Source organism: Daucus carota, chromosome 4 (genome assembly GCF_001625215.2).
Source record: "Daucus carota subsp. sativus chromosome 4, DH1 v3.0, whole genome shotgun sequence".
Classification (NCBI taxonomy): Eukaryota; Viridiplantae; Streptophyta; class Magnoliopsida; order Apiales; family Apiaceae; genus Daucus; species Daucus carota.
In genome coordinates, this window is record NC_030384.2 from 50,469,374 (window position 1) to 50,486,448 (window position 17,075).

General features: G+C 35.5%; 3 protein-coding genes across 3 annotated transcripts; 2 read left to right on the forward strand and 1 right to left on the reverse strand.

Annotated features, from left to right (window-relative positions):
• Nucleotides 1-3,087: 3,087 nt before the first annotated feature.
• LOC108217549 (cation/H(+) antiporter 15) lies at nucleotides 3,088-5,811 on the forward strand. The gene is made up of 3 exons (XM_017390378.1): nucleotides 3,088-3,306; nucleotides 3,444-4,424; nucleotides 4,513-5,811. Exons 1-3 carry the CDS (start codon nucleotides 3,088-3,090, stop codon nucleotides 5,809-5,811), a joined length of 2,499 nt encoding a protein of 832 aa, XP_017245867.1.
• A 682-nt stretch (nucleotides 5,812-6,493) lies between these two features.
• LOC108217830 (putative receptor protein kinase ZmPK1) lies at nucleotides 6,494-9,145 on the forward strand. The gene has a single exon (XM_017390720.2). The coding sequence runs from the start codon at nucleotides 6,613-6,615 to the stop codon at nucleotides 9,007-9,009; it is 2,397 nt and encodes a 798-aa protein (XP_017246209.1). The 5' UTR covers nucleotides 6,494-6,612; the 3' UTR covers nucleotides 9,010-9,145.
• Nucleotides 9,146-14,059: 4,914 nt separating this feature from the next.
• LOC108216629 (cyclin-D3-2) lies at nucleotides 14,060-16,086 on the reverse strand. The gene is made up of 4 exons (XM_017389445.2): nucleotides 15,530-16,086; nucleotides 15,194-15,395; nucleotides 14,966-15,096; nucleotides 14,060-14,648 (listed from the first exon to the last, which is right to left on the reverse strand). The coding sequence occupies exons 1-4, from the start codon at nucleotides 15,968-15,970 to the stop codon at nucleotides 14,412-14,414; spliced, it is 1,011 nt and encodes a 336-aa protein (XP_017244934.1). The 5' UTR covers nucleotides 15,971-16,086; the 3' UTR covers nucleotides 14,060-14,411.
• Nucleotides 16,087-17,075: the final 989 nt, after the last annotated feature.

Genomic DNA, 17,075 nt, shown 5'->3' on the forward strand with positions numbered 1-17,075 from the left:
ATCGAGACGGTGGCCGACCGAACAGCGATTAATTGACGATTAATCCCGATTAATCGCCGACTTTTAGAACACTGACTAGGGTTAACAAAGAACACAAGCTATCATTCTTTTTATGCGCGCACCAAATGCTGCTCCAAAAAAGTTATACATAGATATAACACAAAAAACATGTAAGATTTTACATACAAGAGCTTATTGGCTCTCATCTAGACTATAATATGCGCGACAACGAACTCGAATCTTTGAAATTTTTGAATGTACATTATTATATTCTCGTCTACGAACAAGAGGACAACAAGAAATAATAATATGTTATTTCCCGGAAACATTGGTTATGAATATGCATGTTGAATATACAGAGATTATAGTGGGTTAGATAGATTTTCAGTTCATACCACATGTTTGACCAACTTATCAAGACATAACCATTCAATTTGGTCTCCTATTTTTAGGAGTACCTTTTTTAACATTCGTAATATGTCTGATCGATCTGTGCATGTGATTATTGACTTGATGAAAAAAAAATAGAATGAAACCTCCTTTATTTGGTGATAAATTAGCTTAACGGTAAGGAAGTATTAGTGGCGTTAATTGTGCCGATTTATTTAATAAAATTAAAATTTTATTTTGAGATTTTTAATATTTATATACTATATTTTGAAACTAAATATTAAAAAATGTTTAATATTTTTATTTATAAAAATAAATTTTTATATTTTGAAAATGAATACACATCTATGTTTTTTATATTAAACTTGCTATATATTATGGTATATTATAGATATAAATTTTTATTTTATAAACTTATATTCTCATTATATCGGTATTCTTACTCCATATGATACTGTAGAATTTCTTTCATATTGGCATCTTTGGTCAGACAATAAGCTTCCTCTGTGAAAAGAATTTTCACATGAGATTGTATTTTATACGAGAAAATATATGCTTGAAAAAAAAAAAAAAATGAAGTCATCGACTAATCTAAAAATATTAATGAAGTCATTCGACTAATCAATATTTAATTAATTAATATATATTAAATAATTAATTGTCTGGATAATTTATAAAATTGTTACTCCCTCCATCCCAAATTAGATGAGCTCGTTGACTTTAGACACGCACTTTAAAGTACATTGACCGCATAGCTACATTATCTATTTTTAAAATTTTATTTTTGCAAATAAAATTTTAAATATAAAATTTTCATTTACAAAAAAAAGTTAAAAAAATAAATATCAGAACTACACGATCAAGTTAAAGTTACGTGCCAAAGTCAACTAGTTCATCTATTTATTTTGGGATGGAGAGTACTAATTCTACATTCCTACCCAGATTCCAGAAGCTACCTAATGCAAAAATGTTCCGTTAGTTAGTTACTACAGTATATTATTACGATTCGGGTACCTTTTCGCCTTTATTAAAATCCGCAGCCTCCTCTCACCAGCGAAATTGACTGTAGCACTCTGCCACTCTATTCCCAGTCCTGGTCAAACAACCTAAACGTCACCGCACTTGCATGCATGCACTACATTTTTCTATTTATACTCAACATCACCTTAATTCTTCATTCACTTCAAACTTTCTCTTCTGCTAAATCTTCTCATCAAACTTCAATCTTAAACTCTAACGTATTTTCAAGCTACAATGTCTACTAATTGCATGACTATAATTTTTATTTTTCATTTAATCGCGTCGTTAAGTTACTTAAGTGAAGCCCGTCCTCTCGGTGATGTGAAGTTGGAACAGAGTTATATGAGTACTGGGATTCGAGATATGTTCAATGATTTTTATGTTGCGGCTGTGAAGACTGGAGGTCCTAGTGCTGGAGGAAAGGGACATAATTCTCCTGCTAGTGTGAATTTCGGAGATGTTAAAAATTCTGGACCGGCTGCTGGAGGGAAGGGACATGGATTTGTGAATTCGGGGATTACTGAAGAAATGAAGAATTCTGGACCGTCTGGTGAAGGGAAGGGACATGCATTTGTGAACGGAGGAGTTATGGGAGGAATGAAGAATTCTGGTCCTTCTGCGGGAGGTAAAGGACATGCATTTGTGAACGGACAACTTACTGAAGAAATTAAGAATTCTGGACCATCTGGTGAAGGGAAAGGACATGCATTTGTAAACGGAGAACTTACTGAAGAAATCAAGAATTCTGGACCATCTGGTGAAGGGAAAGGACATGCATTTGTAAACGGAGAACTTACTGAAGAAATTAAGAATTCTGGACCATCCGGTGAAGGCAAAGGACATGCATTTACAAACGCTCAAATAACAGAAGAAATGAAGAATTCTGGTCCATCTGCAGGAGGGGAAGGACATGCGTTCGTTAATGCACACATTACAGAAGAAATGAAGAATTCCGGGCCATCTGGCGAAGGGAAAGGACATGCATTCGTAAATGGTGAAGTTACAGAAGAAATGAAAAACTCTGGACCATCTGCCGGAGGGAAGGGCCATGAGTTCTCGAATGCTGAAATAGAAGATGCTAAAAATTCTGGGCCTTCTGCAGGAGGAAAGGGTCATGATTTCAAGACTCTTGGAGAGGAAAACACTGCAGGACCATCTGCTAGAGGAAGAGGACACTAATAAGTTCTGTTCAGCATACATGTCATTGAGTATTTATTCATTATATTAATTCTTTCTAACTAGCTATTGATTTATTTTTTTGTAATTGATCTTTTTTTTTAAACATGTAATTGATATTATTCTTTACCTAATCAACTGGAGCTTATACATCCGGTTATTCAGTCCATGCTTCTCTTACATTCTACACTAATTATCTACAAGTACTAAACAGTTTTGATTAGATATAAATTAATAAAATAAATGTGAAATAAAAATGAAACAGCACCCAATAAACCGGAATACCATTTATCTGAGCCAAGCAAAGGTAACCACAGAGTCTAAATATATCAAAATTGACTTATGTTCCTCCTCTCTGTTTCCAGTTTCATTGTTTGTTAACTTAAACTTTATGAACCTTAATGACAATCTAGTGGTCCTGGCAACCGGAGGACCTGAGGAGGAGTCACAAGGCGGCCGGAGAGAAGAATAGAACAAGTATTACATTGAAGTGAAAAAACAATGGATGATCAGAGTCATGCACTAGATTCTGTAAACAGAACAATTGTATGTTTTTCGGAAACAATATACAGGACAAATGGTGTCTGGGAAGGGCCTAATCCATTGTCTCCAATCGTGCCAATATTTGTCTTTCAGTTACCTCTTTGTATATTCGCCACTCGCGTTGTCCAGCTCCTGTTAAAGGGTTTCCACATGCCCTCCTTCGTCGGAGAACTCATTGTATGTGGTTTCCTTTCCTCTCTGTGTTTTCCTGTGCGCAATTATTTTCGGATGATAAAATGTTGAAACCAAGATTAAAATTTTGCTTATCAAAATATAGGACCTTTTTTTTTTCTTAAGCAGATTATTTTGTGCAGGGTGGAATATTAATAGGACCGACATTTTTTGGGAAAATAATGCCATCATACTACAGATGGTATTTTCCGGCCTATTCTTTCATAGTGTTAGAGCCAATGGCACACTTTGCTCTAATTTACTACGCGTTCGTCATGGGGCTAAGGATGGACATCCTAACGATACGTAGGACACCAACCAGGGCTGTTGGCGTCGCTATTTCAGGAACTCTCATCCCTTTCTTGCTAGGAGTAGGCTTCTTTTTCATGATCTCAACCAGTCAGAAGATCTCTGGTTGCATTTTCTGGGGCTTTGCGCTCTGCGTTTCAGGATACTCAGCACTTGCTCAGATAATTGAGAAGCAACAACTCGTGCACACGGAGATAGGAAAATTGGCCTTGGCGACCAGCCAGGTTAGCGAGATCATCTCATGGGGCCTTCTTACAATGGGACTAGCTATGGCAAACACTCGAGGTGGATTTTTTACGGCCACTTTTTTTTCGGCTCTGTATGTTTGCTTCTGTTTCTATGCGATCCGTCCAGCTCTGGCATGGATCATTCGTCACACAGCAACAGGACAAGGGTACAGTGAATTTTATCTTTGTTCTGTGCTGAGTGGAGTGGCATTCAGTGGCGTAATGACAGATGCCCTTGGTACACACCCGATGATCGGAGCGTTGCTGTTTGGCCTAATTATACCTGATGAAGTGCTGCAATCTACTCTGGTAGAGAGGGTAGAGGATTTTGTTTTGGGAATTTTGATGCCGACCTTTTTTGCAGTCTGTGGAATCAGAACAAATTTATCCTCTTTGGCGACGAATAACATATCATTTGTGGTGGTTATGGTTGTTATAGTTCTGCTTACTGTCGCGAAGATTATCAGCGCTCTTTTTGCCTCGTTGTTCACCACTCTGCCAGCTAAAGAAGCCGCAGCTATTGGCCTATTGACAAACACCAAGAGCATTTTGGCCTTGATCATCCTCGAAATTGCTCAAGAGCATGGGGTACTCTCTCAATCTTTTAATTTGTTTCTTTTGCTTTGCATGAACTGAAATGTTGACACAAGTGTTCCTCAATGTATGTGTTCTCCAGGCCTTAACCACGCAAGAATTTTCAATCATAATAGTGGCGATTATTCTTATGACTATGATTGTTCCTCCGCTGACAATGGTTTATCATCCGGTTGATAATGTCATGCCCTACAAGAGAAGGACAATTGAGAAATCAAAAGCAGACGAAGAGCTCCGAGTACTTGCATGTATCTATGACATGCGCAATGTTCCCTCTATCATTAACCTCCTCGAGGCCTCGTATGCAAGCCAGAAATCACCAATTAGCGTCTTTGCCCTCCACCTAGTAGAGCTTATTGGAAGGGCTATGGCGATGATTACTGTCCACACCACCCGAAAAGCAGGTACCAAACACCTCACACAAGCCGAAGCCCAAACAGAACAAATAATCAGTGCTTTTGACAATTATGAGCTGCGTTGTAACGGTGTCATGGTCCAGACTATCACTGCTAGAGCTGCCTTTTCTAGCATGGATGAAGATATTTGCAGTATAGCCAAAAGTAGGCGCGCAGCTTTTATAATCTTGCCCTTTCATAGACAACAAGCCCATGATGGGGAAATGGAAGACATCAATCCCTCCATACGAAACGTGAATGAAAATGTGTTGACAAGCACACCTTGCTCAGTAGGTATACTAATAGACCGTCGAATGCCTGATTCTTTTGAGTTTCCACGTCGTGTGGCTGTGTTATTCTTCGGAGGCCCTGATGATAGAGAGGCCTTAGCCTATGCATGGAGAATGTCGGAGCACGAAAATGTGAGCCTTAAAGTTGTTAAGCTTGTGCCAGCAAAGACTGAGGCACCCTCGGATCCAATGGATTTCATGGGGGCAGGCCCTGCAGCCGTTTCTGTCCCTATAGATGCTGAAAAAGAGAAAATGTTAGATGATGAATGTATAAACAAGTTCAATATTGATACAGTGAACGACAATTCAGTAGTGTTTCAAGAATTGGTGCTAAATGATGAAGAGGAAACTATAAGAACTATCAAAGGAATGGATGGCAATCATGATCTTTTCATCGTAGGTAGAGGACGAGGATCATCATCTCCTCTAACTACTGGCCTGGCTGATTGGTGTGACTGTCCTGAGCTCGGGCCTATTGGAGATCTTTTCGCGACTTCAGAGTTCTCTTCCTCCTTTTCTGTACTAGTAATGCAACAGTATATAAAAACTGCAGAAACTGAAGAATCAGAACTATCTGCTGAATCATTCGCGAGACAGGACTCAGAACAGCTTCCCTGGAGAGCATCAAGCGCAGCCACTGAAGATGTATTCGGGTCCTTTGATAGTAAAGATAACAAGTTTAGTCATGAAAGTTAATCCAGATTTTGCCACAAATCTGATACCAAAATTTCATGCAAGTACATAAGTATTTCACATAGCATTCGAAGGTATCCTTGGCATAGAACTAGATGTATCATGTAGTTAATTAAATGAATTGTAATTTTTTTCGGATGGAAACTTCAACCATCTTAACACAAGGCTTTATATATAACAAATATGCTTAATTTTCTCGAAAAATATTCAAAACTATTACCAAACAACACTTGCTTAGTACAGACTTGTGCTGATAGAGATGTTTAGAGAGCATTATCAAACCGGTAGGTGGTTCTGTCCACTTCTGTATCAAAAGATATTACGACAAAATCGCGCAGATTAATTGCGGTGGTTGATCAGTCATATGTTTTATTAGTCATTTTCAGGCATCTTAGATCAGAATCCCAGCTATCATACATACCAGAGCAAGTTGAGTGGAGGCAAAATGAAATCTAAGTAAATTCATTGTCGGGATCCCAGGATTGCAGGATACATTACAGAATCTCGACCATTCGACCTTAAATTAAGGTGGACCGTGGCACATTGACATGCTTTCTGGAGTTGCAGATTAATTTGACGTAGTGAAAAGGTAATTAGACTAATTCAAAGAAAGACTTTAATTTGTCGAATAAAAGTCAAGCAAAGCAACGGATAGCTCAGTCCTTTCTACATCTTTGGGGTTTATACAACCTATTCATATTGTTTTACTTTGGTTTGATAAAAATAATAACATTTCCTGTATGAGATTCTTTGATAAAAGCTCCTATTTAGATGTTACACTCTCTGTAAATAGTGTTTTGAATCATGTTTGTACTATTTCTCTTGTTATCGCTACTCTTTTCCGCGAAAAATTCTTCATGTTACCACCCCTATTATCTGAAGCAAGGCTCATCTTTTTCTGTGGAGAATGAAGGAGACCTTTTGATTTCAAAAAATGGTGTTTTCTCTGCTGGATTTTACAAGGTTGGACAGAACGCCTTTTGTTTTTCGGTATGGTACAGTTGTGCAAATGATACCGTAGTTTGGATGGCCAACAGAGACAGGCCTGTCAATGGGAAACACACGAAACTCTCTCTACAAAAATCTGGCAATCTCATCATAAAAGATGCAGGGCTTTCTGTTTTTTGGTCTATTGAAAATAATTCAAACTCGTCGAATCCTGTTCAACTTCAACTTAATGACACTGGCAATCTTGTTTTACATACACTGAACGGCAGAGCTTATGGTGATATGATTTGGCAAAGCTTTGATTCACCAACTGACACGCTTCTGCCTAACCAGGCATTAACTAGAGAAAGGAGGCTCGTGGCTTCAAGGAGCGGAACAAATTATTCTTCTGGTTTTTATAAGCTCATTTTCAGTGATGATAATATACTGAGTTTGGTTTTCAATGGCTTGGAAACTGATAGCGTCTACTGGCCTGATAATAGTGGATTGCCGTGGGAAGTAGGAAGGACTAGTTACAATGAAAGTAGGAACGCGGTTCTTGATTCTTATGGGTCTTTTGTGTCATCGGATAGGTTTAATTTTACAGTTGGGGATTATGGTATCCGACAAGAGTCTTATAGAAGATTAGTTCTTGATTCTGATGGTAACATTCGTGTGTATAGTTTAAATGAGAAGAGAATGACTTGGGATGTTCAGTGGCAAGCCTTTTCTCAGCCCTGCAAAGTTCATGGAATTTGCGGAGAAAATAGCCTGTGTAGTTATGGGCTTGGTGGTAGAAAATGCTCTTGTTTACCTGGCTACAAGATGAAGAATAGTAAAGACTGGTCTACTGGATGTGAGCCTCAATTGAACTACACATGCAGAGAGGGAAGCGGAAATGATCATGAATTTATACAAATTCCTCATGTCGAATTTAATGGATATGGCATGGATGATTATCAGAATTACACTTTAGATCAGTGCAGGAAACAATGCTTGAACATCTGCAGCTGCATAGCATTTTACCATCTGTATAACAAGAACCAAGGCTTGTATGTTTGCAATCTCAAAGCTCTACTGTTGAATGGATACAAATCTTCTTCTGTCGACAACTCAATGTATATAAAGCTACCTAGAAGTGTCACAAGCTCTTCCAACAAAGGCAATCAAGAATCAGAGTTGACTTGTGTTCATGATGAATATGTGCTACTGGACAGGCTGTACAAGAAAAAGCACGAAAATCGTTCAGGCCAGTCAATTTTCTGGTTCACCATAGCATTTGGGGGATTCCAAATATTCTGCATTTTGGTTTACAAATTCAAAGCAAGGGGACCTTCCCATACAAACTCAAGTATGCAAAAGTATCACCAAGTTGCCACTGGTTTCAAGAGATTCACCTATTCTGATCTCAAGAAAGCGTCACAAAATTTTAACAACGAGATTGGAAAAGGTGGTGGTGGCATTGTATACAAAGCTGTCCTGCCAGACGGAAGAATTGCAGCCATCAAGCGCCTAAACAGCAGCGATGAACAAGGTGAAGCAGAGTTTCTTGCTGAAGTCAATGTAATTGTGAGGCTTAACCACATGAATCTTATAGAAATATGGGAGTATTGTGCAGAGGCAAAACACAGACTTTTAGTATATGAGTACATGGAACACGGATCTTTGGCTGAAAATCTTTATACCAATTCCCTTGACTGGGACAAAAGATACCAAATTGCTGTAGGCACAGCCAAAGGCCTAGCTTACTTGCACGACGAGTGCCTAGAATGGGTTCTGCACTGTGATGTGAAGCCCGAAAACATTCTTCTGGACTCAGATTACAATCCAAAAGTAGCAGATTTCGGGCTCTCAAAACTTCTCAACAGAGGCACCAACATTAGTACTTCAACGTTCTCCAAGATACGAGGGACGAGGGGCTATATGGCTCCTGAATGGGTCTACAATCTTCCCATTACTTCTAAAGTCGATGTTTACAGCTATGGCATTGTTATGCTGGAGCTGATCACGGGTAGGAGTCCAATGACGACGACAAGTACATTAGCTAGCAGTGATAGTGGTCTTGATGGGGAAGAACAGAGAGGCGTGATGAGTTTTGTGAGGGAAAAAATAAGAGAAGGTGCAGAAATAATTGATCCGAATATGAATGGAGCATATGATAGTGGCCAATTGGAACTTCTGCTTAAAGTTGCAATGCAATGTGCAGAAGATAAGAAAGATGCTAGGCCTTCCATGAGTCAAGTTGTCGATATGCTTCGATTCAATCAAGATTGAAAAATGCAGGACACAGTTCTTAGTTACTTGCATTTGTTATGCCCTTGTAGTATACACCAGATAAAAAGTGCAGATTTCATCTCCTATTATTACATGCTTTGTTGTTAGCAGTGTTTCTTACAGGGCTTAGTTTTCAACATGAAATTGCAAGTGCAAGTTAATATTGATGAAGTTACCTGACAAAAAATATATAATATATTGATGAAGTTAGATATATTTTTTCAAACTCAAATTTCATGCAAAAAGTCGGACTATTATTTTGGGTTATTATTATTACTGAAATTTGCGAATTGGTAATTTCTCATACATTGACCTTGCTTAAAAGACATTGGATCTTTCTGCTCCTCATTCTCATTGTGGATCAGCAATCTCAGACTGAGCCCAAGTCATTTAAGCCAGTTCACAAGGCACCGGCAGAGATCTTACATAAAGCATACTGGCCTAACCTGACTGAAGTCCGCATTCTGTTTTGGCCCAACTTGAAAATCTTCATGGGCTTTGACATCAAAGGTTGAATAGCTATTTTATTCCGTGTGTTAGAGATTCCAAATTAAAATCTTAATCTTCTTTAAATTATTGTTATTTCTAATTAGTAAATTAAATAATAAATGAGTTTAATATTCATGTATTCACGACAAATATATTAATTAAAATTTTCAAATTATCATAACATTACCAAATCATTCAATAACTTATTTTGGTACGTATTTTGCCATACCAATTACTCCGTCCGTTCATTTTTAATTAATTGATGTTTGATTTTTTAATATACATTTTTAGCTTGAATAGTTAAAATTATTGTGTTTTAAACTTTTTTATAATTACAATACAAGTTTGACTTTCTTATTCAAAGGGAATTTTTTTTTAAAAATAATCGATTTAACTCTATATTCAATACCTTAAAAATGTGTAACAAAAGATAAATGTTTTTAAATTAGATGGAGTAAAAATTTAAGTCTGAATGAGTTAATTTCCATTTGTTTTGGTAACAAGTAACAATCCTGACAAATTTCGAATAATATTACAGCCTTATTTGATAATTAATGGTTAGTGGATTGAGTTCACTATTTAAATAATTGATTGAAATATATGTTTGATTAATTAATTTTCTTTCCTACATATTTAGTTAATCACATTCCAGGATAGACAGCGATGGCGGACCACCTGCACGACACAAGCACTCGAAGCAATAATTGAACTGGTAGTTGGGCTTAAGTTTCCCCAAATTCCCCCGATAACATAAATTACAAAGTATACATGCACAGCCCACATATATATGTATGGTAAATTTTAGAACACAAATTGCAGGCTGTCCAGTCATTTTCTATGGCGAGATATTTTGTCATTAACTTAGGAATTAGGACCATGCGTCCATCGAAGAATAAAAGAAGTGGACGTTTGAGGGTTTAATAAAAATAGTACTCATTTTTTCTAATTTTATTAATATTAATTTCTCTATATTAGAGAATTTAATATATTTAGTTAAATTAATTTGTCCAATGTCGCCTTTACTTTAATTGTTATTTTGAGATGGGAAAAATATATGAAATACTGGTAGCTAATGTTTCTCGGGAATTTTTTTTTCTATTTTTAAATATAATAGATATATGTGCAGACATAATTTGTAGTATATCGTAACATAAATAGATCTGAGAATATTTTTTTTAAAAAATAATTTCTTTATATTTAAATGCTCAGTATCGAGAAGCAAGAGATAGTGACATCACCTGGATAAAGAAGCAAAGGCCCTACATTTTCTTTCTCTATTGCAATTTACACCGATCACGAATGGGGTGTGTGTTTGGGGATACTGTAAATATGCTACGGGCTAGGTTTCATATTTGTAGTCTATTTCGACATTTTCTAAATAAACTAGTAGTCTATTTTTTTTTCTTAATATTTTGTAATCAAATTAATCAGTTTTTAATTTGAATTTACTTATATCATATAAATAAAACTATAAAATTTTGGATTAGAATTAATAATTTAACTAAAAAAATACAACCAAATCGGAAGTAGTATCTGGCCATACAGATGGATATGACGAATCCTATCTTAAAACATGGTCTTGTTTCAATCAAATCTTATTTACGGGGACCCTTTCATCAATTTTTGCAGTTCTCCTTTTCTGTACTTATTAAGGAGCAGGTGTCCCCAGGCTTTAGCTTCTTAAAACGAGAACTACGCTTGCGTGATAGAGTGATGCAAATAAGAATATTTTTGAATTTTACTCAAAAAAAAAGGAATATTTTTGGATTATACTCTTTGTTCATTTTTACAGAAATTTATATATTATATTATTTGATGATTTCAAAGGTTATAGTAGTAAAATATATAATCTACTTTGAAGTATAATTTCAGATTTTTAAAATTTTCTAAAAATCATTTGCGAATTTTAGTTAAAAATCAATTTACCTTGTTATCCGGAAATATTTGAATATAAGAATCATAAGAAAAGTTTTACCAGAGATTTTAATAAACGTAACATGTGCATCATAAAAATTCAAGAACGTAGTTCGGGATGATATCATTTGTTTTTTCCCCATTTCTGGGGGTTCTACTGTACCAACCTTTGTTGCAATAAGAATAAACGATGAGTGATTAGTGATTGGTTATGTGTTTACTAAGGTCAAATGTGGCAATGTGTTTACTAGGTCAAATTTGACTAATGAGCTCGGGACTGATTATCGGAGAGCGCGACAAAGGAAAAAGATAAGTTAACTGGAACCAACAACTATCTCTGGCCTCATCATTGTCTTTTTTTGTTTAATAATGAGTTGAAATTACAGTAAAGTCTAATCTCCAGAGTCTTGAGTTGAGTAACTAACAAAAAAGACATCTCAGACAAACTCAATGTTTTTACAACTACTGCCCTCAAATTTCAACACTCCACTCCTTTCACATTTTCTGTGTTCCTGGTGTGTTTATCATGCCACTCAACTGCCAAATCGTAACGTTGCATCCGCGGACTGCATTCTTCCATTTTGGTGCTGCTGAATCTGCTCCCATTCATGCGATCCGGACCGATCTAATAAAAGACACCGAAGACACAGGTTCTTCTAGTAAAATTGATATTTTTTCTTGTTTTGAAATTTATAAAATTATAAAAATACTTATACAAAATTTGAAATGTATAAGAATTTTTCAAATATTTACTTGATATCCCTGGAATTTGAATTATATGCCCACCCCTACTTGCAAGTTAATTTATGAAGTCCTGTGACTTAAATAAATTTTCACTAAAATAAATTTGCTAAACTAGTTTTTGAAAATAAATTAAAATTGGAAAACAAAATATCGATAAATTTCAAAATTAGTCGGGATTGAAGTTGACAACTCCTTGCAATTTCACGTATATATTTATTTTGTCACACTACTCGGTCACGGCCGAGTAATCTCTCGATAATGTTCACGGTCCAGAGTTAAACAACGTTCGACTACATTAATCCTCGATCTCGTGGTAGATGAGTAGTCCGTTGAATTCTTGCAGTACTAGCTTTATTAGCTGGCGAAGATACACAAAAGTCTTTTTATTTTTTAAAACACACATTGATTTGTTTACTGCAAACTATGTGGACTTCTTTTTGCTAGTATTTGTAATTTATGTGCATTTTATTGATTCCAGTGGCCTGGTGGCAATATATAAGCTTATGAATATTGCCCCCTCCTTTTTTCCCGTGCTTAGTTGTCTTTACCCTTTTCCTTTTCTCTTTATCTTTTCCATGGGCACAATTATTTTCAGATTTGAAAACAAAAATTTACATAGATATGGAAGATTGAACGTATTCTCACATGCAATCTTCCTTTAAATTCACAGCACTCGCTTGCATGCTTCAAACTGAATATCCTCCTGTTTTGTTTTAAATAACTTTGATTCTTTATCAGATCATAAAAACCTGCGTTTCAAATATCTCTTCCTTCCTTTGGATGTAATATCAATTACTCCATCCGTCTCACTCATTTCTTTACGCTACTATTTGACACGTTTTTTCACGTTCATTTTAAAGTTAGTTTCATAATATATTTTTTTATTTTTTTTCTCTGAATAAAAGTTTGATGTTTAAATTTTTATTAAAAAAAAAATTTAAAAAATTTATAAAACTATACTTTATAAAAATATCAAAATGCGTGTACATAAACTATTCGCAGGGACTACCAAAATTCAATAGACAGGCTCATTGGCATAGATCTAAGTAGACCAAGGACACATGAATATAGGAAATTTTCTCCTCATACGGTTTGGAAAGAAAATATTTAAATATTATATACGTCTAGAAATTTAATTAATGAAAAAAATTATAAATAAATTATAGTAACAAAATTTAACTCATTTTTTCTTTCCCTTTTTGAAAAAAATCATTTGTACTCGGTGACTCAAATTACCTGGAGATCGATTCGAAAAGAACACACAAATCTCCATACAAAAGGACTAGTAGCATTTGTAACGAGGTCAAACCCTTCAGAAACAAAATTGTATTTTAGTGGCCGACAATCAATCTTTGCCATTTCCACAACCAAACAAATTTACCCCTCATATTCCACTGGATTTTGTTCATCATTTTCTTCTTCCTTTTCTTTTCTTTCTTTACCAACCCGGTTAGTTTTAATGTTTTCTACGGACTATGAACAAGCTAAACTTCAAAATCAGATGCATGTATAGTTCTGAATATTTAAGTTTATATCCGTTCCCACAAATTCAGCAATTAGGGCATAATTCTGGACAGAATAAATAAATAAATTTTTACAACTCGAACTATCTCGTCAGGCTAGCTAAAATGCATGTACTACTCTGTTTTAAAATAATAATCACATTTTATACCCGTAATGTAAGGTGTAAAAGACATAATTTTTTCCAAATTTTCATCTTTTTAATAAGATATAGATGTTAAACTTTTTATTCAAAAAATAAAATTGACAAATAATATATAAAAATATATTTTTTCTATCTCAAATTACATATAAAAGATCGATTATTATTTGGGAACATAGGAAGGATAATCGTACATGCATACTTAGTTAAGCGGTAGCAATCAAATAGACAAACACAGTGTTAATAATGAAGGAATTATTGGTAATTGAAATTGTAGGGTTTTTTACTTTTTACAGCAAGAACAGAAATAGAAACTTCATACTAATGTCTAGTACTATCTTCATGTTCTTCATTACTTGTCCTGAAAAAATGCCAACCATCTCTGCCCTCCCATTACAAATCTTCATACAAATCATAGATGTGCATGTATATAACCCTTGGATTTTGATGCAGAGATGGTGGGCAATTTAACTTGCATATGAAAAGAAGAACATGTCACTGTTATTGATCTTACTACTGGACTTAACCAGACCCTGCTATTTAGGAAGAAAAGCAGAGGTTGATTTTCTGCAGCTGCATTGCAGAATCTCTGCTAATCCTGATCCCGGGCCTTTCGCTTCTTCGGTATTGGCTCTGGTGAGGATGATACAGAGGCTAATGCAGCTGTGGTGACTTCCCATGGATCATTTGAGCTATCCGAGCTCCAGTACAGATCCGTAACCCCTCGGGGGCTTCCTGGGAAAGGTGAAAATTTGCGTTTGTTAATGTTGTTGCGGCAACCTCCTGATATCAGTTCCTGGATTAGCTTGCAACAGTCTTGTAATTTGCCCTGTTTATTAACAATGCAAATGGTCACGGATCGATAAGGAAGCAACAATGCAATCAAAGGGGGCATTTGGTTAAGGTTGAGAATGAGAATCAGGATTGAGAATGGGGGATGTGAATGGTATGAAAATCCAAAGAGTCGAAAGGATATGATTTAACCACCTAAAGGATCGGGGTTCCTATCTCATAGGACCAAATAACTAATCCAAACACTTATGCATGGGAATGAGGTTCCATTCTCGTTAACCAATCATAAACCAGACACCCCCTAATTGTGAAACACAAACATGGCATGAGGAAGATCAGAAGTTAGATTGTTACCTTATCAATACCAAGAATTCCGACAAGCTCATTCTGGTAATCTAGTCCAATACAGGGCTCAACATTACTAATTACAACCAGCATTATAGCAGTGGCTACAACAGAAGGAAGGAATCGCATAAACCTACAATCTGCAAGCAACAAACATGCACATACATATAAATCACTGACCTTTTCGAGATCATTATGACTACCAAACAATAAAATCACTGATATTCTTGATCTTACCAGCAACGATAGAGAGAAGAAGACAATCACAGCCCTTGAGAAATTCCCAACAAATGTGGTTATTCAGACCAAGCCTCCTCGTGATATAATCAAGAAACGAAATTGGCGTCACAGGATTCATCTTCCACTCAAGAGTTGACAACATCAAAACCTCCATTCTCTGAATCGTTTTTGCTCTAAACACGTATGGAGGATCCTCTACCTTTACAACCACAAATCATAACTACACAATCAGCTCGCATTAATAACACAATATAAAAATGTACGCACTTTAACAGGGAGACTGTTTCCGTGAAGACCGGTATATTTATTATAGTCAACGGAAGAAGGTCTTACCTGAAGATCCAAAAGCAGGGGAACATGGACTTCCTCCATTTTAGCAGCAAGTGACAAACAGGACACAGAAACAAGCTGAACCATCCAGAGCTTCTCCTCATTAAACTCGAACCTAAACACAAACCTATCGAAATAATTCACAGCAAGAAGAGCAGTGAGCGAAGAAAACGAGTAATGCTCCACAACTCTCAGCATCCACTCCACCGCATCTCGGCGAGATTCAGCCAACAAAGAGTTTCTCTCAAGTTCATTACACAGAACATTCGGCTCTTCTTTCGACAACAAAGAGGAAAGCTCTTCTTGTTCTTCTTCTTCACAAAACAAGTCTTGGTTAGGTACAAGAGGCTCAAGTGTTTGATAATCATCGTTAACAACCAGATGGTGTTCTTGGCAGTACAGAGAGTCTAGGAGAAATGATGAGGTGTGTTGTTGCAAAGCCATCTCTTCTGGGAAGAAGAGCTTGGAGAGATGAGTTCATTTCATTGTGTAGTGTGAGTGAGAGAGATGAGAGGAAGAAAGCAAGATTGAAGTAGCTAATCTTGGTTTCTACAATGTGTATGATGATGCATGTATATATAACATGTAAAGTATTCTACGTATGAAATCTTAGTAGTTTCGTTATGACAAAAAGAATTCCTTAATATTTTTTATTTTGAATAACTTTGATGAGTGTTTGTGATAAAACTTCGTGAGTATCAAAATCAAAATAATAAGCAATAATTATAGTTTATACACGTCACAATTTTTAAATTTGAATTTTACTCGATGTTAGTTTGGAAGTCTTGGGCTCGATTTGAAAGCTCAGTCCAAATTTATATTAACTTAATAAGAATTAATTTAATAATTTGCGTCAATTTCAAGTCGATTAAATATATAAATTTATTAATATGCTATATACTTGTATGAAATACATCTAAAATTTAATACAGACTCATGAGCATCCCAAAACAGAATGATGTAAAATTTAAGTTTGGCTCGGTAAAAGACTCTAACGCTTCAGCAATATTATGGAGATATGTGGAGCATAAGTACTTTGTGTAGCAGAGAGTTTTAAAAGGGTGTGTTGGATTGAGATGTTAATAATTTTTTTTTCATTCATGAAATCCGAGGGTATTCGATTAGGATTGTTTGAAATCCATTAAAATTTTGAGATATTCAATTGGAATTTCAAATTATGCTACAAAATCTGGTGGTATTCAATTGAGATTTTAAATTATACTTTAAAATCCGATGGTATTCAATTGAGATTGTTTAAAATCCATTAAAATCTAATGGTATTCAAATGCTGATGGATTTTTTTTTCATTTCATATAATGATAGATTTTGTGGCATTTTTCAGTGTATTTTAAGTTTTTTGAAATCCCACCAAAATCAATGGGATTTTGAAGCATTGTATCTAAATCCTATCAACTTTGCGATATTTTATCAAGAATCCGAAAAAAATCAAAATCCCATACAATCCATTAAAATCCATGAACTAAAAACAATCCATTAAAATCTCAATCGAATACACCCCATTAGTTTATTTTTTGTCACTAAAAAATCT